We start from the raw sequence: 24,029 nt of genomic DNA, 5'->3' as shown, positions 1-24,029 counted from the left end.
CCAGCACAGTCACAGTCTTGGTTGGGCTTCTCCAAATCTGTGCACACTTACCAACCGAGCACGCTGGTGGGAGATGCTGACTGACAGGCTCCACAGCCACAGGTCCCCAGGGGCCCAACAGTCCCAACACAGGAGCTAAAGCTCCTCTAGGGCAGGATCATTCATCCATATCATATTGTTCCTTTAATAGCTTGGTTGCCCAGACCCTTGCAACATGGGATGTCCCAAAAGCTATTGTAAAGAGACCATGATATGCCCATATCAACTGCTTTATAGCCCTTGAGTTATATACCTTACAGCAAAGTAATAAAACCTTGCTTAGACCTGAGAAACAAAGAGCATATCCAATGCCTTGATGGCGTGCAAGTGTTCTTTACTGAGATCTTCACAGATTTGAAGTTGCATCTCATAAAGACCTTTTAATATTGGATACCATTATGCTTTCCATTTATTATTCAATTCTTCTGCAAAGAAAAGAATTCTAGTCAAAAGTACGGATGCAAAAAGTAGGGAAGCTCGATTCCACCTATCCAGTCATCAAACTCTGTGTTCATGTTCTAAATAAAACCTCATTCCTGCAGTTCTGGGTTACAAGCTCAAATACACTTTCTGTAGTTTTTGCTGATGTTTCCTAGCAATTAAAATTTAGTTCAATTAAATAATCTTTTTTTAATGACAGCATTACAAAAAATGAATTAGCTATGTCACCAGTCTTTACCACAGCCATGGTGCAAAAGGATGCATGCCAAAAAGGTGAGTCCAGGGCTCGTAAAGGCCCCATGGAAAGGTCCTCTATTCAATGCCCTTGTAAATGCTTGGTTGTCACACAGCTGCTTAAGAGATGCAGGGATTCCTCCCCCTGTACCCTGCCCCAGCCCTTACACCTCCTGTTGTCTCTGACAGTGAGTAAGCCTTGTTCCCAAAGCTCCAGACTATATGTGCCTTGGGATCTGTGTATGGCATCGACCCAACAGCAATAACTGTGAACAAGAATTACTAAGCGTGCAAACTCTTTTCAAAACCCCCTTGGAGCACAGAATAAAATCTTCAGGCAATTTGCTCTGAGAACAAGATACCTTTTATGTGTGGGAAGGGATAACTGAATTAGTTTAATCATTACTTCCATTACAGTAGAGGAGATTAAGTATATATGTCTGCATGCTTGTATTTGAGTGTGTATTTTCCATTTTGCCACTGAATTTCTCAAAATTTAACTAGAGCATTCAACTCTGTTCAAGGAAAAGTGGTGGTGATTTTCATGTAAAGTTACAGGAAAGTCATATGGAAAGATGACAAAGTAATGCAAATCAAGACATTGGAATTTCTAACAAACTCTTAAGAACTGTAGCCTCATAAAAGGCAATCTCTCAGCCATCTCTGCCTTACAGACTCACATCTCTCTAAATACTGAGAACAAAATGAAGTGCTTCTTCATCCCAAATTAATTAGCTTAATGAAAACATTTTTTTAAAAAATAAATAATTAAACTCCACCTGTCTTATTGTTTAGGGAACACCCAATATACCATCTTTACTTTGGTACAGCTAAGTTTCTTCCAAAAGATAAACACTTCATATGGCTATCCTAGGAAGGTCACAAAGTTGTATGTACTGTGTTCTATCTCTTTAAACAGGTTTGTTCTCTTCAGCAGGGACTTAAACACCAGTAACAAATTTTAGGTATTGTATAAAAGAAAATGCTGGCAGGCCTGTGCCATTCATTGTATTTAGTTTTTTTATTTTCACTATCCAAACTCAAAAGAAACACACAGTTAAATTTCAGGTATTGATACACAGTTTTCTGAAAAATATCCCTTTCATGTTCTCTTCAGTAAACCATGTGCTCAAATGTTTTCAGTTCAACCATAAGTAGCAGGTGCCTTCTCTCCCCCCACTTCCCCACTGCCACGGGACTTTCTCTACTTTAATATAAAGTACTGTAAAACTCTTATTCAAAAAGAAAAATTCAGAAGAAAAATTCTTAACCAAACACCTTTTCAAAATTGTTGTCTGGCATGGCACAACATTAAGCAGTTTCTTTTGGTATAGTAATTCTTGTAACTTTTTCAGTCAGGTTACGTCTCTGTGAGTATTTTAGACTTAAGGCAGACAATATGCAGTTTAGAAATACATTAGCACATATTTGTCATGGTATGGCATTTTCAGTAGACATCGTTTTTTCATAATTCATTGCGCATTTCACATTTCAGAAAACTTCTTCAGTGCTGAACTTCAGCCTTTTTCCTTTAGTCTTCTTGATCTTCTACACCTCTACTTTTGCTCTCAGAACTCTATCCTCTGGATGTTTGTGATCCTGCATTCCTGAAAAGTTAGCTTGCTTTACAGAAGAGTCACATTTCTTCATATTTCATACAGTAACATCTTTTCCCACACATTTCAAGGCAACATCTCAACTAAATGCAACGATTAAAAACTTAATTTTGGGAAAAAACACAGTTTTTACATATATTTTTACAGTTAAATTCACCTGCACATTTAGGAACAACTATCTCAACTATGGAAGCTTTTAACCAATACCAGGACTTGACAACAATGTGGGTTTTCTGAAAATTCATTCCTCCTCTGGCTTACTACATGACTGTTGCAAGTTTGTGGAATATCATGTGGAATATATTTTTAAAATAATGTTGAAACTTAACATCTTTATACTGATAGACAACAAACCAATATTATACTACACAATACTTGATTTCAGAGATTCTATAAGATATATTGTGCACTTATAAAAAATTCTTTCACTTCAAATGTAAGTGCAAAGCAATAGTTAATATTTTAATTCTACATTGTAGGAGCAGTCATGTATACATAAACCAGCACTTTTTCTACAAAAACAAAAAACCAAAACAAACAAAACCCAAAACAACAACAACAATAAAGCCCATCCATTTGCATTTTGGGTAGCGTAATGATTACACTAAAGTATGACAAATGCAATGCCAACTGAATAAAGTTTCTAAAACAAAGAACTTAGGCTGTTAATAAAAAGGCTATATAAAAATATGACATTAACAATGCTACTGTAGATCTGAGAGCTTTCAAAATACACTGTTTTTTGTGGGTTGTTTTGTTTTGTTTTGTTTTTTAAAAAGTTACACCATTGGCAGTAGCAAACTCAGCAAAATCACTGCATTTACATCCTCAACAGGTTTTTGAGAAAACCATTGGGTCTGCTCTGGGATCTCAATATCAACACTGCAGATACATCCCCCTGGAGTCCTAAGTGCTACTTGGTCCTATTCACCCAGCTAAGAACACTCATACACTCATCACAAATGATCAAGCCCTCTGCACAGGCCTCTGGTTGTTACAGAAGACTATATGTTCCTGACCAACAGCACAAAATTATACTGCAGTGTAAAGATATGGCTTTCTCTAAAAATGATATAGTATCAAAGTAAAAAAAAAAAAAAATTCCACAAGACACTTAAAAATTATTGTGGTGTTCAACACTACATTTATGCAATCAAATAGACTATGGAATCAGTCATACTGTAGTAGAACAAGAAAAAGACCTTTTATTCACTTGAAAAAGTAGCAGACTGGAAGATTTCTTCATTGCATTACACAAACTTCCCTGAGATTTTTACATAAATTAGGCTTAGTCTACTACACATTGGAAACCAGTTAGCTACTGAGTGTCATACACTACAAATTTTACATATTTCCTGCATATGTTATCCAGCTAAAATGCTGTTTCAATGCTTTAAAGCTTTATCTCCTTTTGTTACAAAAAACATGAACACACAACTGAGACTACAAATGCAAAGACATTTTTTGCACAAAATTTCAAATCTTCAAAGCAATGTAGAGAAATTGAGAAAACACATTAAGTTGAACAAAGTACTTCAAAGTTCTTCGCAGCTTAAAAACTGACTGAAATTAGTTTCAAAAATCATTTGTGCAAGTGCTTGGTGGCAAGAAAACCAACAGAAATACTTTTAAATGCAATTGGCAGAAAGAGGGCTGATGCTGTTCTCCCTATTTAGCACTCTCCCAAATCTTCGTTCACAAAGCCTAGCCATGAATGAATGAAATTAACTCTCTCGTACTATAAATTGTAATTTTGTAGGAGTGATTGTGGGAGAGAAACATCATAGTGGTACAAAACACTGCTATACTGGCACTATGTTACACTAAATAAGGATTATTTAAAAAAATTTTTAAAAGTTGAGGTTCTTAAACTTCTGATAAGATGGATGTAGTTAAGCACGAATCTTAAGGACACCCCACAGTCAAAATAACTCCTCTGTTTAACTGATTCACTGCCACAAATTTTAAAAATGAACACTTGACTTTAAATACAAAGCTGGATGTCAGGTCAGTTTGCCAAGTTGTATATCCCCTTAACTGAACTTCTCTCAGCAGAAGTCCAAGAAGAACAAGGTTTGTACTTTGCAAACAATAATGCTTATGTAAAAACAAACAAACAAACATGATTATTTGAACTAAAAATACAAAACCCCTGCAATTTTACTGCTTTGAGATATGAGATTATCCCCAAGTTTCATGCCTGAAGGCAAAACCGAAGCGCTGTCTTGTCCATACATTTTTTTTAGACTTATTCCAAAATCTGAATTATAGAGAATTCAGGTAGCTCTGATCTCCTTCCAGTTCTCAGTAACTGGAATCATGTTCTTGCCCTGTGCTGATTGTGGAGCAATTGCACTTGTAATTCCTCCTTCCCAACAGTCTCATGTTGGGTATTACCACAGAAAAAAACAGGAGGTAACTTGGGCCACTTCATGACAAAAGAGGCTTGACGTGGTTGTGACTGGCCGTATCAGATACTGGGCCATAAGTATTCTTTTTCTGTACTGGAAGGAAGGTATAAGGTGACCATCTTAACAGCAAAGTAAGGAATTGTGAAATGGAGGGCATTTTCTAGATTTCTAATCCTGCTTTAAAAGTTCCCAATTTGTAGATACACCTATGACTGCATGAAAATTACAAAGATGGAAAGAATAAAAGAGCAGCATTTAAAAGCAGTATGTTTAGCTTTTTCTTATTCAAACTGAATACACTGCCTTGTATAAAATGGCTTCACTTCTACACGTTATCACTGTATCTTCAATTCTACGAAGAGAATCTAATACTTACTCAACAAAGGAAAAGATGAGTAAGAAAAAATAGATAACATGTTTGCTTTTTCATTTTTAAATTAAAATTTTCATGTGGATGAGTACATTTTTTGGCTCTCCAAAGTATGAACAATTTGCTCCCTTTCTCTCAAAATACTTACAGTACATCACACAGCTTCACACCTCTTTGGACATACTGCTGGCTGATAACTGATTCAGACAGGCACATTAAAAGTTCCTGTGTTACATAACCACTTCTATTTTGTTACACAGAGAAGCCATTTCTGCATCAACAATGAAAATATCATTAAACTGTATTAACAAACAAAAGTCCTTGTGCAACACACAAAACAGGATGCCAAGTCACTATATACTCAGTGTGGAAGGATTTCTAGAAGTCTTTTCTCCGCATCTCCATTTCAACAAGGACATACACTGTCTTTTCATCTCTAAATCTCACTGCGTTATAAGTCACCTCTTTTTTGCATTGCCAAGTAAGGCAAATAATGGTGGTGTTGAATGACCATATATTTTATTTAGAAAAATAAGTTTCTCTTCCTGTTGAGAATTTCAGCATGTTCTCACAGTAACAAGTATATCCTGATAAAAAAACCCAGCAGGATTCCTCAGCATGCAGATTGAGATAGGATATTTGCCACACAGATTTTACTTCCAGCAAGGATAAGATGCGCACATATGTCAATTATACACAGCAGACCAGGTACATTTTGTTCTGCATTCCAACACATCCTCTGAAGGAGGGGCAGTTGTCTCATCCACCCATGTTTTCCCTTATATGATCCACTCGCTGAGCAAGATCCCTAAAGGTGGGGCGCTGGGCAACATTATTGTTCCAGCATTCTTTCATGATAGCATAAATCTGCAGAAGAAACAAAGAAAATTGGTAGTAGGTAAACACATAGTGGATATAGTTAATATGGTCCATAGAAGTGGTCCAAAGACTATTCAACTTAACTCCATGCTTCCAAGCAACAGCTGAAAAAGAGTGCCTAAACTCCTGCTGTACGAATCAGTTTATCTGCTTGATCCCAGTGACAGCAAGAAGTGAGGATAGGTGGCTCTGGAAAAGCCCCTTTATAATAGATTTTTTTTATGTTAGTAAAACTCAGTTTTTGAAACTTTTATGAGACTTATGTTATTTTGCTACATTTTTATCTTCTTGCCCGCTCTTATTTTTTAAAAGCTGAGAAGTGTTTAACATGACAAATACAAGTCTGACCAGAAATCGGATTTACAAAGGTAGTAATTCTAAATAAGCTTCCCTGCAAAGTTAACATATACTTCTCTACATTTGTACATTAAATTCCTAATTATCCTTCATACATAATCAGAAATAAGCCAGAAAATTACTGTGCAATCTGAGCCCACTTCTAGTAGAAGTCGATTGAAATTATTTTTGGAAGATATTTCCACTACAATAATTATTTGGCAACAGTTTTCTCTTTGCTCAAACACGTACCTGATACCTGCTCTCAAACAACTTGTCAAGCTCTTCACCTGTACTCTTCTCTTTAATTCAATCTAGATCGTTATTACCAATTTCTCATACTTTCAGCAATTTTTCACACATTGCTTAAGAACAATCTGTACAACCACCAGGAAAGAAGGCAGAAACTGTTCCTTATTTTTCAGCAAATTTGAAACACCTGCACTGACCAAGCTGCTTCAGCATCAAGTCTTTGCAGGTTGTAAACTACAAGATAAGCTGCTGTAAGCTATAGATATCTGGAAGATTTATTATCTGTGATGGTTGGCCTTTCAGAATCAAAATGGGACAAGCATGGTTTCTGACAGAGAAACATTTCCACCTTTCTTTGATATCTGGAGAAACGTCAGACATTGAAACCTCTGTGTCAGTCACTTTCAGTGAAACAGATAATGATTACCTTACACATATGACATTCAGATTATCTACAAAAAGCCAAACCTTTGCAATTCAACAGTTGCTGTACTCATACATAAAATGCAAGAAAGGTTACTTCAGAGACTTCTCATTCTCTGTATAGATTTTTTTCTACCCATGTGGCTTCCCTGCCCCACTTGCACCCCACTCTGTTAGACCACTTGAGCCTGACGTCTCCTCTGTTGCCAATTCTGAATGAATTATTTCTCGATTTATTGTCAAATGCTTATTTTAAAGGAATGCAGCAATCAATCTCAGCTAGAAGCTACACATTAAAAAACATAGCTATTTTGCTTCCTTTTTCTCACTACTGATTCACCTGCACAGCCCTACCAGTTTGACTGAAGCTGACTTTGTGCACCATGCACTGAAGAATAGAGAACTACTAGGCTTAGAAGTAGTATGAAAGTATTTTTTTAGAACATTTGGAGTATTAGCAAAACCAAAAGAACACTGAATTAATTTGTGTGCTCTGAGGACAGCTTTACACATACACTTCAGTATCTGCAAAGAACACAAATACCAATCTGAGGACCCTGACCATACAAAATCTGTTTCACATATTTAACTGTGTCTACTGTCTGCAGGCAGCTCTTGCCTGAAAATACTTAACAGTGAATAATATACATGATAAACATGGCTATTCCTATGTTGAGGAGGAAAGAGCAAGAGAATGGAAATAATCAACATAAGGAGCTCTGTAAATTTTGGAATTAAATGTGGAAAACCTTAGGAAGTTAAGATACTACTCCTAAATGTTACAGACTTCAAAAGAATCCATAATTCACAGCTTTGAATGAGAATATTTAAAAGGGTCTTACATGGAACAAGTTCTATACACTAATCTTGTTGCCTTAATAAACGTATCTTTTAGAAATAGAAGCCTGAGTACCCAAGTACAGCAGTCACTCATAATAGCCCCACTTCATGTATTTAGCAAGACTACATTCTAGGCTCCTGACAGAGTGCAAGCTAAAGAATCAGAAAATAAATATGGTTATACTTATCATGCAACAGATAAAACAACAGCACAGCCATTCTGCTTGAATAAATACTTTAGTAGTCCCAGCAGAATGAAAAACAAGTCTTGTATTTACCAGGCACTCAACCTAATGGAGCACCTTTCAGACTATAGTAACATATTAACACAATACTTCACCTCATCAGGACATCCATCTGGTCTTGGTAGTCGTCCATTATTCTTCAAAAGCTCTATCAAATGAAATACAATCATCTGCCCTTGTTTATCATTGCCAATCATGCGCATGAATTCCTGAAACAAAAGGCCAACTGTCATATATAATCTTTAAAGGAAAAAAGATGCTGCAATACTCTTATCAAGGGAAACTTCTTTATAAGAATAGTGAAAATAACTAGAATAGTATACAACAATGATAAAATTATAAATTACAAGTCCAGAGAACATATCAATAACTACCGATTTTAATTTTTTTAATGTAGAATAATAATATAGAATAGAATAAAATAGCATGATACATACACAATTTAAAGGAAAAAAGTGAAAGATCTTTAAAAATGTTGATGATCATCTGATGATGACAAAGAGACAGACAAAGAGAAGGCTGAGGTTCTCAACGACTTCTATGCCTCAGTCCTCACAGGCAAGTGCTCCAGCCACACCACCCCAAGTTGAGAAAGGCAAATGCAGGGACTGGGAAAATGAAGACCCTATGCCCACCAAGGAGATGATCAGGTTCAAGACCGTCTAAGACCTGAATGTGTGCAAGTTTGTGGGACCTGATGAGGGAGCTGGCAGACAAAATTGCTAAGGTGAAGATTCCGATGATTGGAAAAAGGGAAATATAACCCCAATTTTTAAAAATGGGAAAGTGGAAGACCCAGCAAACTACAGACTAGTCAGTCTCACGTATGTGCCAGGCAAGATCTTGGAGCAGATTCTCCTGGAAACTATGCTAAGGCACAAGGAAAACAAGGAGGTGATTTGTAACAGCCAACATGGCTTTACCAAGGGCAACAAATTTTCGCCTGACAAATTTGGTGACCTTCTGTGACAGGCCTACAGCATTGGTGAAGAGCGGCATAGCAACTGACATCGTCTACCTGGATATGCAAAGTGTTTGACACTGTCCCACATGACACTCTTGTCTCTACATTAGAGAGACATGGATTTGATGGATGGACCACTTAGTGGGTAAAGAACTGGCTGGATGACTGCATGCAAAGAGTTGTGGCCAATGGCTCACTGTCCATATGGAGACTGGTGAGGAGTGGTGTCCCTCAGGGTTCGGTACTGGGCCGATACTGTTCAACATCTTTGCTGGCGACATGGACAGCAGCATCGAGTCCACTCTCAGCAAGCTGTGTGGTTCAGTCAACACGCTGGAGGGCAGGGATGCCATCCAGAGGGACCTTGACAGGCTTGAGAGGTGGGCCTGTGTGAACCTCGTGAAGTTCAACAAAGCAAAGTGCAAGGTCCTACACTTGGGTCATGACAATCCCAGGCAACACCTACAGCTTGGGTAGAGAAGTGATTGAGAGCAGCTCTGCAGAGAAGGATGTGGGGGTGATGATTGATGAAAAACTCAACATGAGTCAGCAGTGTGCGGTCACAGCCCAGAAAGCCAACGAAATCCTGGGCTGCATCAAAAGGAGGTGGAAGGAGGTGATTCTGCCCCTCTACTCTGCTCTTGTGAGACTCCACCTGCAGTACTGAGTAAAGTTCTGGTTTCCTCAATATAGGAAGGAAAGGGAACTGTTGAAGCAAGTCCAGAGGAGGGCCATGAAGTTAATAAGAGGACTGGAGTACCTCCCCTATGAAGACAGGCTGAGAAAGTTGGGGCTGTTCAGCCTGGAGAAGAGAAGGTTGCATGGAGACCTCATAGCAACCTTCCAGTGTCTGAAAGGGGTCTACAGGGAAGCTGGAGAGGGACTGTTCATCAGGAACTTCCATGATAGGACAAGGAATAATGGGTACAATTGAAAGAGGGTAGGTTTAGGTTAGCTATTAGGAAGAAATTCTTTACTGTGAAGGTGTTAAGATTTTGGAACAGGTTGCCCAGGGAAGCTGTGGATGCCCCAGCCCTGGAAGTGTTCAAGGCCAGGTTGGATAAGGCCTTGATCAACCTGGTCTAGTGGGAGGTGTTCCTGCACACAGCAGGGTGGGTTTGGACTAGATGATCTTTAAGGTCCCTTCCATTCCTTAAAATTCTACGATTCTAAGATTAACTAGTTTTAAAAGAATAAGACTCACAGTTGATTCTAATGAGTTCCCTGAAACATTTAAACAAGATCTTGATGCTTTGAAAAATGCCAAACAGAAAACAGATATTATCATATTGATGTATAAAAAAAGGTTAGCAGGACTAATCAGTAACTACTGGGCAGAAAAATTACTATAATTAAAGCCTGCAAAAATGGCTTAGATAAATCTTGCTATTCAAAAAATCAACATAACCCAAAAAGAAGATTAAAACCTCACTGAGATTGCCAGAGATCTAGTTAAGGAGGATGTACTAGTAACTGAAAATAATTGATAAAAACAACATAAAGGAATTATTTTTCCTCCAATACTACCTAAATTTCCTTAATGACCCTTGACATGAAAGTGTGAAACAATGGTTGGTTGAATGTGCAAATGGCCAAGTTGGGAAAACAATGTATTACTATAAAGACTCCAAGAGTTAAACAGATCACTTTGGTTAATTTTAACAAATTACCTTTTCTTGATACATACCCATAGGATAACCAACCTGGTGAAGTGGTGAATGCGCATGTAGAAATGATTCATTTCAAGCATAGTCCACCTGAACCCATAACTTACTCTACCACTTTTCCTTTCATAATCCTTCTGAAGAAGAACTCTTGGTGTCTGCAATGTTTATGTTACTATGCTAGAAGAGCTGCCCGTTTTGAGAGCTCTTCCGTGATACCTTTGATAGCTCATTGCATCAAATTACTAAGATGTCCACTGAGCCAATGCAGAAATAGCCAATGCCAGTGCCTATCATCACTATTCAGCTCTCAAAACCACTTTTGCTAGGAGGGACTGAGATTCTGGCCAAGGGTGAGGTCAGCTTCAGTAAACATAAAAGGCTCTACTCTCCTTTGTTATGCCTGCAGAAGGTGTATGTTAGATCATTAATCTTATTTCCAGTTGGAGAACTGTTAGTAGTATTTTTCTCCACTCACTGCAAGTTTGTCTTTAAAATGCCTGTCAACACTCTGCAAAAAGCCACTCCCTTTCCTTCATGAACTTCACTAACTTACTAATTTGGGTTCTGGTAACATAACAAGATACCTTTAAGTTATCTTATTTAAATTAATTTAATGTATATGGATTTGTTTAGCTCAGCCTTAAATTTGGAATAGCATTAAAAATACATGTCATCTTTCAATGAAATGATTGCATCTGGGATAACCCTCCATGAAGGATCGGAAAGAACAACCTATAATAAGATATTTAAAATCTTTATCAAAGACTTAGAAGTTACAGGATGGATAAGATCTGCAGACTGTCAAGTAATTTTCAGATCTCCTTTCCTACTTATGGCTTGATACTAACATCTGTCAGCATGTTATTGCTTCTCATTGGATGCCTCATAAACACTAAAGTATCTCCAGAAAAGGATCAGTAAATATTAACCTATTTAGGTATAGGAACAATCCATATATTCTAGAAAACTTGAATAAACGAAGAAAAATCTCTGAGAACTATTACTATATACTTACAGCTGGTGGGCTTTTGCTTTTGTCAATATAAGTGAAGAGTTCATACAAGACGACACCAAAACTCCACACATCTGAGGCCACAGAAAATTTGCTTTCTGTCAGAGATTCTGGAGCATACCTGCAACACATGGTAAAAGGAAAATTCCTTGTGTAATATATGTCTTGGTTTTGAAAACATTTGTCTTAACAAGACTGATTCTTTTTCATGAATAAATGTTCTTTATGCATAGATATTAGCACGTTCTCATTTCCTTCCAGTACCTTCATATAGTAACTATTCCTTTAATAATAGTTAATTGATATTGAAAACCAAATCCACCTTAAACACAGTTAGTGATAACTATAACCAAGTTTGACATTTTTTCCAACAAAGTTGTAAATATTTTTCTTATCTATAGTACAAGTAAACAAGATTTTGATGTGATAAGACCTGGAAAAAAAGACAATTATAGCCTTTTATCACTTTTAGTGAGCCTTGAACTGTGTCCCAGGTAATTTTGGAATTACACTGTACATCTCTAATAACGTCTACTACGATGCCATTTTGTATCATTTATCCTTTAGATAAACAGTGCCTAAGGCAGAAATAAAATATAGACTAAAAACACATTTACAGAATGGCATTTTCTTTTGTTATCAAGACATAAAATGGTTTTTATCATAGCTATCTGGCAGTGTATTTTCTAAGGTATTTCTATGTCTTCATAGAACAGAGATTAAGCATATTTCTGGCATTCTGAATACAGTCTACCAACTTGCATTTCATAATCATTCAGTCTCCCACAGGCTACACTAAGTGTTCTTTTCCTGTTCAGCCAAGTGCAGTTTGTTGGAGCATTGCTGTAATTTGGGGTAACTTCAACCTTCTCTGGAAGCTCAGTGCCAAAATACAGACATCCACCTGAATACTAAATCTCAGCACTTTATTCTTGCTAATTACAAGTGGGGACTTAACCCCACTTGGTCACCAGACGGTTTATCCAACAGGTCTCAGTTAGAAGACACGAATGACCAGTGTTTAGGGAACTGAAAGGTCCAAAAATTTGAAAGCAGCCAGGGGAATAGACTCTTTTAGATTTCCCTTATCTCTTTCCCATTGGATATTATTTCTTTTAAATATGTTGGTATTTTTCAGGAGTTTGTTTGGGATGGTTTTTTGTTTGTTTTTTTTTTTTTTTTAGTATGTTGAAAATTCCCAGATGATGTTCTATGAAGTCAAACATCATGCATGTGACTTTCACAATGCTGGGAAACTGATGTGGAGTTTGCACTTAAAAATTCCATAACATGGAAAACAATTGGCTGAAATGGCAAAAATTGAAAATGCCATAATTTCACATACCAAAAGAAGACTTACCAAAATATAGGACTTTCACCAGGTTCTTTCACTTTGTAGTATTCTTTGTCTTGTGGCAAGACTTTTGTCAATCCAAAATCTCCAATTTTAACTCTGTTCTCATTCTCCACCAAGATATTTCTTGTTGCTAAATCCCGGTGAACGTACCTTTTCGTACCCAGATACTCCATGCCCTAGGTGTAGATGTCACAAACATAACAGAAAAAGAGTTATTTTTAACCATTACGTAGCTGCACTTTCCCTAAGAGGATAAATTAACCTCAAAGGTAAAACCAAAACCTAATCATTATTAAAGTCTGCGTGCTTGAACATTTGTCTTCCCTGATGAGTTACTTTTTTCAAGCTCAGGGACTCCCTTAACTGGAGGGACATAAACTGAGCACCTGTCAGAACCAAGTATTTTTTATTGTAGATGGATAGCTGTTACAGCTCCTTTCTGTGGCCAAATGCAGTTTTCTGGTGATATACAGAAGGAAAACAAAACTTGGGCTAAACTACACAATCCAGAGCACATGAGAAAACTCTCCTACCTACCCATTTCATTTACTCTTTTTTTTCACTTTGTACGTCTACTTTTCTGATTGCTTCCATGAAACTTTATGATTTCTTGAATTTGACAACGATTCTCTGACTGTATTCCCACACATGTCTTGTTTCTCTTTTGTATGGATCATTATCCACCAACAGAGTTCTGCTTATTGTTATATTTCCATGGATTGCTGTAATAAAACACTGGTCCACAGCCATGTTGTTTTTTTTGCGGATGATCCCTTCTTACCAATGCACCTAATTATTTTCGCTAACAACAAAATATGGAAGGAGCCAGTGTGGCATTACTACTACAAGAAGGTCTTGCTTAGACAGCAATGGTAGGCAGAAATTGATTCCACACAACAACCCAAGATACCCAACTCCTATGTGAAAGGAATCACAAAGCAAGCTGTCAGTTTCAGAGTTTCTTAAGAAACCATATCACTCCTTCAACACAATTGAAAAGTAATAAATTACGGTAACAGGGTTGGTGGACTCAAAAGTTTTGAACATCAACGTTATACTATTAATGTCAAAAGGTTTATTTCTCTCTCTTTTTTTTTTTTATGTGAGGAACCTCAGAAGGAGTTTGGCTCTGAAGTGTAACTTTCCTCTCAGACTCCATAACCCCTCAGCACCGCTGGGTGGCATTACTGTTCTCTCACAGCCCATTCCAAGAACAAAACCATTCAAAAATGTCTCATTCTTCACTGCCCACTTACTTACTGCCATCTGGAAAAACACCAAACCTAGCTTCTTCAAAACGAGACTCTCATGTTCCTGGTACAACTAAGTCTATACAAATGCTACAGCTTTTTCTTATTAGTAGGTACTATGCGGAGAACAGCCCTGAAGTTTGATGATAGTAACTTATCTGTTAGCCTGGAAAACACCTAATCTAAGACAGATGTTTAATTGAAGTCATGCAAATTCTAAGTGGAAATCATAATCCTGTGGCACTACTCTCACAATGGAGTTTAATTATGTGTTTTCAAATGTTTCTATCTTTAAAGTTGTGCTCTTCAGCAAGGACACCTGAAGCATTTTAAGCATTAAGAGATGGGAAAATCCTTTCCCAGTATGGTAGCAAGGAACCAAAACACAGCAAGCAGCCAAACACATTCATATCAACCGTCAGATATGGGCATGCCTTCATTTCTCTAATACACTTGAGAGGAGAGCAGCAAGGCAGAGGGAGAAAGGTTTTTGATTAAAAAACCCCAAGAATTACAGTGACAGAATTGCACAGCAGAAAAAAGAGATGCAAGATGCTGAAAGAGCAAACATTGTAAGAGAAGGAAAAACAGCTAAAGAGCTAAAAATAGAAGAAAAAGCATTCAGATTCCATTTTCACAGTGTCAGGTACTTACTATGTTTATAATTAAGCTGCTTTGGAGTAACAGAATGCTGCAGATTAGAGTGAAATCTTAAAGCAATCGATATAACCTCTACTTTGCAGGTCATACAGTGCAAAGCAAGGCATGTTCACTGTAACTCTTAGACTTTGCTTCCCCTAGAAGTGAAAACGTATTTCTTTAAGAGCAAGTTCTATGCGGATTTCCCACATTTTCATACTGTTTGTACCCATGGTTTGTCACATGAAAGCAGGATGTTTTTCCCACTTAAGTATGAGACAGGAGGCATATTTTAGCTCCCTTTGTCTCAGCTGGTGCTTAGTACTTAGGAAGCAGTCATTTCATCTGCTATTTTGATTTCTCACCATACGGAAGACCTGTAATATTTTGAAGATTCTTTTATATATGTATATGTACACACATATCAAGACCCTTTTCCTTTGTACTTTCTGAATTCAACTCCTTTCCCAAAGATTCCTACCATACTTACACAGCCTGCAAAGGCCAAAATCCACCTTCCAGTCTTCCCATCAGATACCTCTGTGTCAGAGACCAGGGTCCTGACTTATATTGCCACTATTGTTCCTCCAGGCTTTGAATAAAGGCCTGAAGACTTACATATGCTCCACAGCTTCTTATGAGAGTACACATGGCAGGCACCTTCAGGTCCCTGTTGCATCATTATTCTATGAAAGATGCAGTCACAGTCCTTGGAGTTGGTGCTGAGTATTAAGACTCTCCCAGTTCTGCTTGAACAAAGATTGTTTTCAGTGACTTACCAGCCTAACAGTTATTTTGTTGCAGAAATAATTCTAAGAGAATTTCTTAGGCTGTTACTGCAGAATGACTTCTTGTTTTGGACACACAGATCAGAGGGCTCTTCAACCCTCTGTGTAGGTGTGACACTTGCCACAGAAATTGCTAATGTTTTCTGTTTTCTCAGCTCATTCCCCACCGATTGCCCATCAAGGAGCTTTTGCTGGAGACTACCCACATCACCGTGCTTCAGTGAAGCATGTGAATAGGATAGAAAAGCTGTTAAGTTGCAAGCAACCCTCTGTACATTCACTAGGTCCGGCAGATGAAGAGTTCATGAGTTAGGCCAGTTTCAAGCAGGGAAGTAGCAAGCTCTTTTCACCATGTGGAAGTTTGAATGTCTACAGAAGATCTCGGCTCTGGCAGAGACTCTCTCCTGATTTTTGTAAGGCTTTTTCTGTGGATATTGCAGACAAAACTTTGTTGAAAACCATAAATAATTTGATATTTCCTACCTTGCATATCTGAGACGCATACAGCAAAAGCTTCTTGTGGTCCAGCCTCTCCTTGTGTTTCTGAAGATAATCTCGTAAACTTCCATATGGCAAATATTCCATAATTAATCTTAGATTCCTACGACCTTTTACAACAACAATAAAAAATGCACTTAATTTTTCTGTAATTTTCCAATGGTAAGTTTTTAAATATAAGTATTTTAGAACATCAATAGGAGTAACAGAAAATAATCTTAATACTGAAAAATTAAATTCTGATTTGTACATCACTATGCAATTTTTCATATATTACTTAAACGCATTTGCTCAGGAAACGCCATTGATTTAAACTTAACAACAATGTGGATATGCTTGATATACTAGTATATCACTAATCAGGATCATCTCATCAATACTTTAGCTACTATTGTGAAAGAAAAGTAGAAGTGTGTACATGTGTGTTGTCAAGATGAGATGAAACACAATGGCAAGCGACATCAACTTGTCACCAATTTTACCATCTTTAAAAACTTAGCCAGATTTTGAACTCAAGATTTTTCTTTTACAGTAAGATCCTGGGCAGAACTGATACTTTCATTCATTGGCATCACCAATTCAGTCAAACAGATCTGTTTCTGAAACTTTTTCTTATACACTCTTTTACTGTACAGGTTGTACTAGAACTTGGTAATATCCACTCTGGAATATTACATTTAGTGAAAAAAACAAGAACAGTTACAAAATGGTGCATTTTTCCCACTTAAACCCTATATTCTTTTCTAGGAAGTCCTCTATGCTTTTACATAAAGCTATGTAAATAGTCAAAACAGTACTCTAAATAAATGAAATTATGCAATAAGCTGACTGAATAAAATGTCCACCTTTTACTGAGATACACAACAGACACTATTTAGTTTGTTTTGTATTCTGTAAGTCCTGGTAAAGCTAGGACAAGTCAGTGACTCTCATAAACACTTACCTCTCTGAATTTCTCGGTAGGCATACTTAGCTGTACACTTGAAGGTGTACTCAATATAGCACATACCTGCACTGTAGCATACTCCTTTGTATTTAACGATGTTATCATGCTGCAGAGATTTAAGTATTTCAATTTCTCTTTCAAAGTCCCTAAGGTGCTCTTCTGTGCTATGTTGCAGCTTTTTCACAGCCACCACCTCTCCGGTATTATCCTGCAGTGGGTCATACCGGCACATCTCAACACTGCCAAAATTTCCCTAGATCACAAATGGAAATACTTGGGAATTAAAAACAAGTCCACATCATTCTCTCTTTCTTAGTGCTTCTTAGTGTACAGCATTTGTAGTGTTTGTTCAGTGCTCACTGCATTAAGCATTAAGGTGACCATGATTCATTATTTAAGTGAAATGCCACAAAATGTCCCTGAGAGAAATCGGGGTAGTAATCACAGGTATCAGTTCTAAAAGAAACATATTTTATGAAAGGAAGCAAACAGGAAAGGAATGTTCAGGAAATAAGGAAAAGAAGAGGGTGTGATATCCATTCATTTTCTTCCCCTTCCCAAATTTCTACTTGCACTTCCAAACTGTCAGTTGGCATACTCCTTTTCCTGCTCTTGCATAAATCCCTTCCTCTCAGTCCTTAATTCTCCTCCTTTTCTTGGTTCTACTTTCTTCTCTTTCTCTGTTTATATTGTCTTTGTTTCCTTTTATGCAGCCAACAGCTACCACTCTGTTGTTCTCCCCATGCTATGCTACCACTTACAGCCAACAATCAGCCATCTGCAAACAGAAGTAGTTCTGCTACTTTGTTTTCAGATTTGCTTCCACTAGTATTTGGAGCCAAAGGAATATATTGCTATCTTATACCAGCAAGGAACCATCATGGAATAATGAATGGTCTTGGTGAAGATCTGCCAACTGCAGTTAGTCATCTGTATAGGCATGCTTTCACACAGACAGAACTGCAGTGACTTCCAAAACTAGTAACCAAATACCGATTTCTAAAGTCCAAAAGGTTCAAGGCCTACATATATCTTGAATACATTATTAAATTCAAAGACATCATTAAATTCAGATTTCTCAGAATATGCATGCACAAAAAACCCAATCCCACTAGTGCTGTGCAAGACTGCTCCAGAGTATTGTTAACTGAATACCGAGCGTGTGTGTGTGTGTGTGTGTGTGTGTGTGTGTATATGTGTATATATATAAAGATTATGTCAGAGCCAGCTCTTCATTGCAGAAAAATACTACTTTTGATGTGACTGGATCCATTGTGGAGGCCAGCTAACTTTCACAAGGATACTGTGAAAGTGAAAAAAGAGAAAAAGAGGGACTGCACGTGGTGCTTGGATACAACTGAAATTACTAATTTCTATAACAGAAGTTTTAATGTAAATAATGTATATGGGGTCATAAAAAGATAACTGAAAAACACAGTTATTTCCTAGACTATTAGAGAATTTTAAACAGCCTACCTTGCCAAGTTGCTGTAAAAACTTAAGATGTCTTTCTTCAAATTGTGTTGGGTCCCGATCTTCAAAAGCACCAGAAAATCCAAGTGCTCCAATTCTCATATTTGGCAACATGTCACTTTCTGTCAATAGCTCATAATCTGAGAGGCAGAAGGAAGAAAAGGAGAAAGGGAACAGAAGGCATAGAGTAATGAACAAAAAAAGGAAGAACCTTATTACAGTCAAGGCATGTTCAACCTTTCTTCGGCATCCTCCAACCTCAGCAGAATATTAACAGCCACCTTAATTTCTATATAGTAATTTGCAGTCAAAGACACAGATGTATTGCAAAAAATGTATCAAGAAGGAAGACACCATATGAAAGTGAAGCAATAGGAACCAGGGTTCTTTTTGTCTAGCGTGTTCCTGCTGTATCACAGACTCACCTGGAGTGAACAAACTGTTCAAATCACGTATAATTGCCCTAAAAGAAGGCCTGAAATCTGGCTCATAATCCATACAGTTGTTTATAAGGTTTGCAAGTTCTGTCCAGTTGGGGGCAGGAAGCTGGTGCCTATCTTCATAAAACTGTAGTTTCTGGAATTAAATAGATAAGTCATTTTGTATGTTACAACCATTAGGGGTTACAGAAGCCTTAACATTCTCACCAGAGCAGCCAAAAATTACAGCTCTCAACCTAGGCTTGTTATCTCACTGAATGTATATCTGACCATTTTTCATCAAAAGAAAGGCTGGCATAATTTAGAGCAATCAGTTCAGAAATTTCTAGACAGTTACTGAAGGAAGATAAGAGAGAGATGAGAAAAATAGCACCTCCTTTATTGGTAATTCCATAAAACCACAACTGGATAGGTCCAGCAGAGAATTGTATTCATCTGTGAAGCTGGCTGAGCTCACAGTTGTAAAGGGCTTCATGATATTATGAAAGAATGTAGACAACAGGAAAGGAGGGCAACTTCTTAAATACTTAGATGGTCTAGGTAACCCTTGGAGCTTATTGTAAGAAGTGATTAAGATACCTGAGAAATCAGATCAGGCTTTGTGAGAAGGTTACAGTTCATTTATAAAAATAATACTACAAATCTTTTTGTAGCATAGGAAAGTATTCTTTTTGCTTCCAACTACAGAAGTGAATACATAAAAATACATAGTATTTTTATGGAATATGTTTCTCCTCCATCCCCTGCCCCTATTTGAGATAAAATTAATATTTCTTGTTTCGCTAAAATAGAATTGTCTGCAACACACAAAGTCTTACATATTTAAGATGTTCAATTCCTAGAATAATGTCAATTAAAATCCATGAATATTTTTAGGAATCTTTTTTTGTTTAAAGTGATAAATTGCTACAACGAAGCAACAGAAATATGAACAAGATAAAACTGACAATTCTGTACTTTGCCCTCATAAAATCAAAACAAATAACAAAATCAAACTTCAAATCATCTCTTCTGATCATTATATACCAGCAGAAATATCTTTTTCCTACAGTAGTCATGTACTACAACACTTTACATGCTGCTGTAGTTACAACAGCAGATGTCTTAAATTAGAAGTGGTCAAAGAACTGTTATGACTGCAGAGCCAGTAATACTTACCCTTGAAGAATCCAGTGCACTCAGGGGTTTGTCTCCTCCACTGCAGATTTCCCACAAAGTGGTACCAAAACTCCATTTGTCTGTGGCCAGGCTTAGTTGTTTGGGATTCTCAATACATTCAGGAGGAACCCATGGTATTCTCTCAAGAAGAACTGTGCAATCACATCAAGGAAACTTGTTAGGCTGAATAATATAACCAGAAAACTCCATCATATATTTGATTTGGTAAAAATCACTTTTATGTACATAAGTATTTCACTCCGTAACATACTTTTAATAGTTTTCCAACTTTTTGTTCCTGCCTAAAAAAGTAAGTTAGAAAATATGGACAAAAATAAGAATCGGAGTGGGGCATCATGAGTTTTATTGTAAGATAAGCCTAATGGTATTAAATTGCCTTAACACTACTTCCACATTACACTTTTTCTCTGATATGTGTATTTCCTACAATGTTACCAAGACTTAGTAGCTACCACAAAGCAACTACATGTCAAAGAGTAAAAATTACTTCTGTAGTGATTGGCACATTCTGGCACAGCAAAAGGCACCATGAAAAGGAATTTCATACTATCTGATTATTAAACTATTGATACTGACTGTAGTAACAATTTAAAACATGGGATTGTAGAGATGTGGATCTAGAGCTCCTTAAAATGAGATCGCATAAGATTAATGTAGGCTTCACATTAGAACAGGGAGAATTTAAATAGTTTATTGGAAAATGAAGGCACCACATTGCTTATAGGCTCTTAGATGCATTATTTCCTTAGGGATGTATAAGATTGCCAAGTATGAAGTGTTTTAGTTTTTACAAAATTATTAAAAAGACCACAAAAAGAATAGTAAGGTTACTTCAGTTCCATTAGGATAACAATCTTGCAGATTCTTTGGTTTTAATTAATTATGCTGTTTATAAATCATTGAAACAATCTCAATGGTGGATGATAGCCTATTATTTTCAAAGTCATCAACTGGTTCCAGGTATTCACCAAGACGTGCACTGAAGATGATTTTTAATTGCCAGTCAGCATTCTAAAAGTGTGTTTTCTTTCAGTTCTGAAAGTTTCTCCATGCTCTAAAATGCTCGGTCAATTACAGGACACGAAATTCAGCAGCTACGTGCAAATGCAACGGACTATATGATACATTTATATTGTAGCATACCAATAGTACTACCAGTGAAAAGAAGTTGAAAATGAGAATAAGCAGGGGAAAAGAAAAATCTCACACAATGGAGAATGGTGCCTTTGTTTTCTGTAGTTTATTTCTGATAAAGAAGATACACTCAAAACTGCTTGGCTAGGACTGCAGAGATTATTATAAAATGACAGATAGATAAAGAAACTTACTATAAGAGAAGTACCTTAGAATGCTGGTCAGAAAACAAAACCCAACCCCAAACTTAGTTTTCAAATCAGAAGCACTGAACAAGAAAGCTGACACGAAGACTTACTGTCTCTTGGCAAAACTGTAATACTGATGCCAGGATCACTTAGTTTTATAAATGGAAGGCTTCCAGACTTCCTATCTTCCTCTCTGATAAGCAAGATGTTTTTTGCACAGACATTCCCATGAACAAGGCCTTTATCCTCCTATAAACAGAAATGCATCTTTTACATACCGACAAAAGAGGTCTTTTGGTTGAAGAGGTATGTAAAAACCAATACTGTACAGCATGAGGGAAACATCAGCAAATAAAATAATGATCATAGAATAAGTTTTATCAGACCTCAAACACTTCATCAGTTCCTCTCAAAGTTATGGTTTCCAGTCAATTTTCATTGTCTACCTAAAGTTTCAAGTTTAAAACCATCTGATGTATGTTGACTCAGAAGAATATTAATTTATCGGTATTATCCATTAAAATTAATGTAAGAACATTTAAAATCTCTTAAAGGAAAGACTCACCTAGTCACATACCCTGTCTCGGATAAATGGTCTTTATGTTGAATTAAACAGACTGTAAGGTTGGGACCTAATGCCCAAAAAGAATGTATCAAGCAGTGTGAACAGTACAGTGTTTTCCCCTCCCAGTGGGTAAGTAATAACACTATGAAGAAATAGTTTATATTCAGCATCATGAGCTTAGGTGAGAAGTCCAGAAAAGACTGATTCATGGGGAAAAAAGTAGAAAACACGTTTCTGGAAATGTGTTTTTATTTCATGGTAAAACATAGAGTATTAAAAAAGAATGGGACATTCAATTACACTTTGTTCAAGATATAAATCTGCCCTTGCCTAGGGGATGCCTAGCCTATTTCAAATACCCTTCAGAGTTTGAAGATTTGGGGTAACAGCTCAGCCTTTCTACATGCATTAGTCCAAAACACTTGAATTAACAAAATTCAACTACTTACCAGAAAATGCATGGCTAATGCCAACTGTTTAGCTACTTCCAGCTTCCACAGAATATTGATAATGTTTTTGTTCTTTTTCAAATATGTGTCCAAGGATCCAAATTTTACATATTCTTGTACAAGGATGTCTGATTTATAATAGTAAAAAAAGTAACAATTAAAAAAAACAACAAATAATGAAATTTCAGGACAGATTCATGACTCTTAGTACCACTCTTTTTTGATAGCTTGTTGGTGATTTAACTAGAACTTTGAAGCTACGTGACATCTGAGTATTGCCACAAATATTCCGTGTTCTTTATACTTCAGCGTGTGGAAGTTTATGTAATTTCGTCTCAAATGCAAAATTACTAGACTTAGTAGCCTTTTAAAAATTAGGTAAAATACAATAAGCATCATTCTACCTTCACCTGAAAGGCACAATAAATAATGTTATTACTGACAAAGCATAGTAGTATACAGCAGTGAGTCAAATACCATTCAAGTCATTCACTTCTCTGTTGTTTACAATCTATATTCTTAGTGACAGATACAATGCTTTACTGACAAAAGACACTCTTCTTAAAAACAGACTAGTATTGGTACTACATATGTATGACATATGTCTCCATGCAGTCACCCAGCAAGTAATGCCAGAAACAAGATCCATTCAAAGCGATGAAGTGTTCTCTTCATCACTTTCAACACAACTATTTCAAATTACAGGACTCTGTAATTTGAAATTACAGATTTGAAATTACAAATTACAGAACTCTTGCTCTCAGCTGCAAGATGCTCACATTGCAATAGTGAGCATTTCTTATTTAGTTTCTTATTTAAGGTCTAAAGACACTGGAAACTACTGGTACTATATTTGCCTGTAATAAATAAACTGATTTTTTAACAAATTCATTTTACAGACAGCAAATTTATTCTTTTTTTTTTTGCAATTACGTGAAACAATTTTCATCAAATCTGTACATCATGTAAACCACAGAATCAATAACAGCTGCTTCTTCCTACTTCTTAGTAACTAGCTCTTATTAAATTGTAATGTCTTTTGCCTTCAGAAACAGAACAATCTATAGAAGACAACCATGATCTAAAGGTGAAATAAGTAACTATAAATATAAATAATTATTTTTGTCAATTATAAACTTCATCTATCTGAAATTTTATATATAGTCCCTGTGTGGGGTACAGGGACTACAGAAATAGAAAAAAAACCCCTTGGGTTGCTTTTGTAAAGCTCGTACAAGTTCTTGGCAAAACATAGTGCTGTACCTCTTCCAGCCTTCTAAGAGAGGTAATTCCTGATACAGAACCCACTCTCTCTTTTGGAAATTCTTTCTCCCTAATAATGGCAACCATCTACATAATATGATTATACGATTATTATAAAATGCTTTCTTTCA

The 24,029-nt window shown here is 36.6% G+C and overlaps 1 protein-coding gene across 7 annotated transcripts in view; it reads right to left on the bottom strand.

The window, feature by feature from the left end:
• Window positions 1-1,716: 1,716 nt before the first annotated feature.
• JAK2 (Janus kinase 2) overlaps window positions 1,717-24,029 on the bottom strand; it is an 85,704-nt gene continuing 63,391 nt past the window's right edge. For all 7 annotated transcript variants that reach the window (XM_017808225.1, XM_017808224.1, XM_017808223.1 and 4 more), the window contains 11 exons: window positions 22,636-22,763; window positions 21,732-21,870; window positions 20,279-20,430; window positions 19,106-19,256; window positions 18,684-18,820; window positions 17,271-17,460; window positions 16,247-16,371; window positions 13,090-13,262; window positions 11,733-11,850; window positions 8,182-8,295; window positions 1,717-5,978 (listed from right to left, as the gene is read on the bottom strand). In XM_017808225.1, the coding sequence (XP_017663714.1) occupies window positions 5,871-5,978; window positions 8,182-8,295; window positions 11,733-11,850; window positions 13,090-13,262; window positions 16,247-16,371; window positions 17,271-17,460; window positions 18,684-18,820; window positions 19,106-19,256; window positions 20,279-20,430; window positions 21,732-21,870; window positions 22,636-22,763 (1,535 nt within the window). In that variant the 3' untranslated portion in view covers window positions 1,717-5,870. The remainder of the gene's footprint in view (window positions 5,979-8,181; window positions 8,296-11,732; window positions 11,851-13,089; window positions 13,263-16,246; window positions 16,372-17,270; window positions 17,461-18,683; window positions 18,821-19,105; window positions 19,257-20,278; window positions 20,431-21,731; window positions 21,871-22,635; window positions 22,764-24,029) is intronic.

The sequence above is a fragment of the Lepidothrix coronata genome, unplaced genomic scaffold, assembly GCF_001604755.1.
Source record: "Lepidothrix coronata isolate B3197 unplaced genomic scaffold, Lepidothrix_coronata-1.0 Scaffold22, whole genome shotgun sequence".
Classification (NCBI taxonomy): Eukaryota; Metazoa; Chordata; class Aves; order Passeriformes; family Pipridae; genus Lepidothrix; species Lepidothrix coronata.
This window is presented reverse-complemented; position numbering and strand designations above follow the sequence as displayed.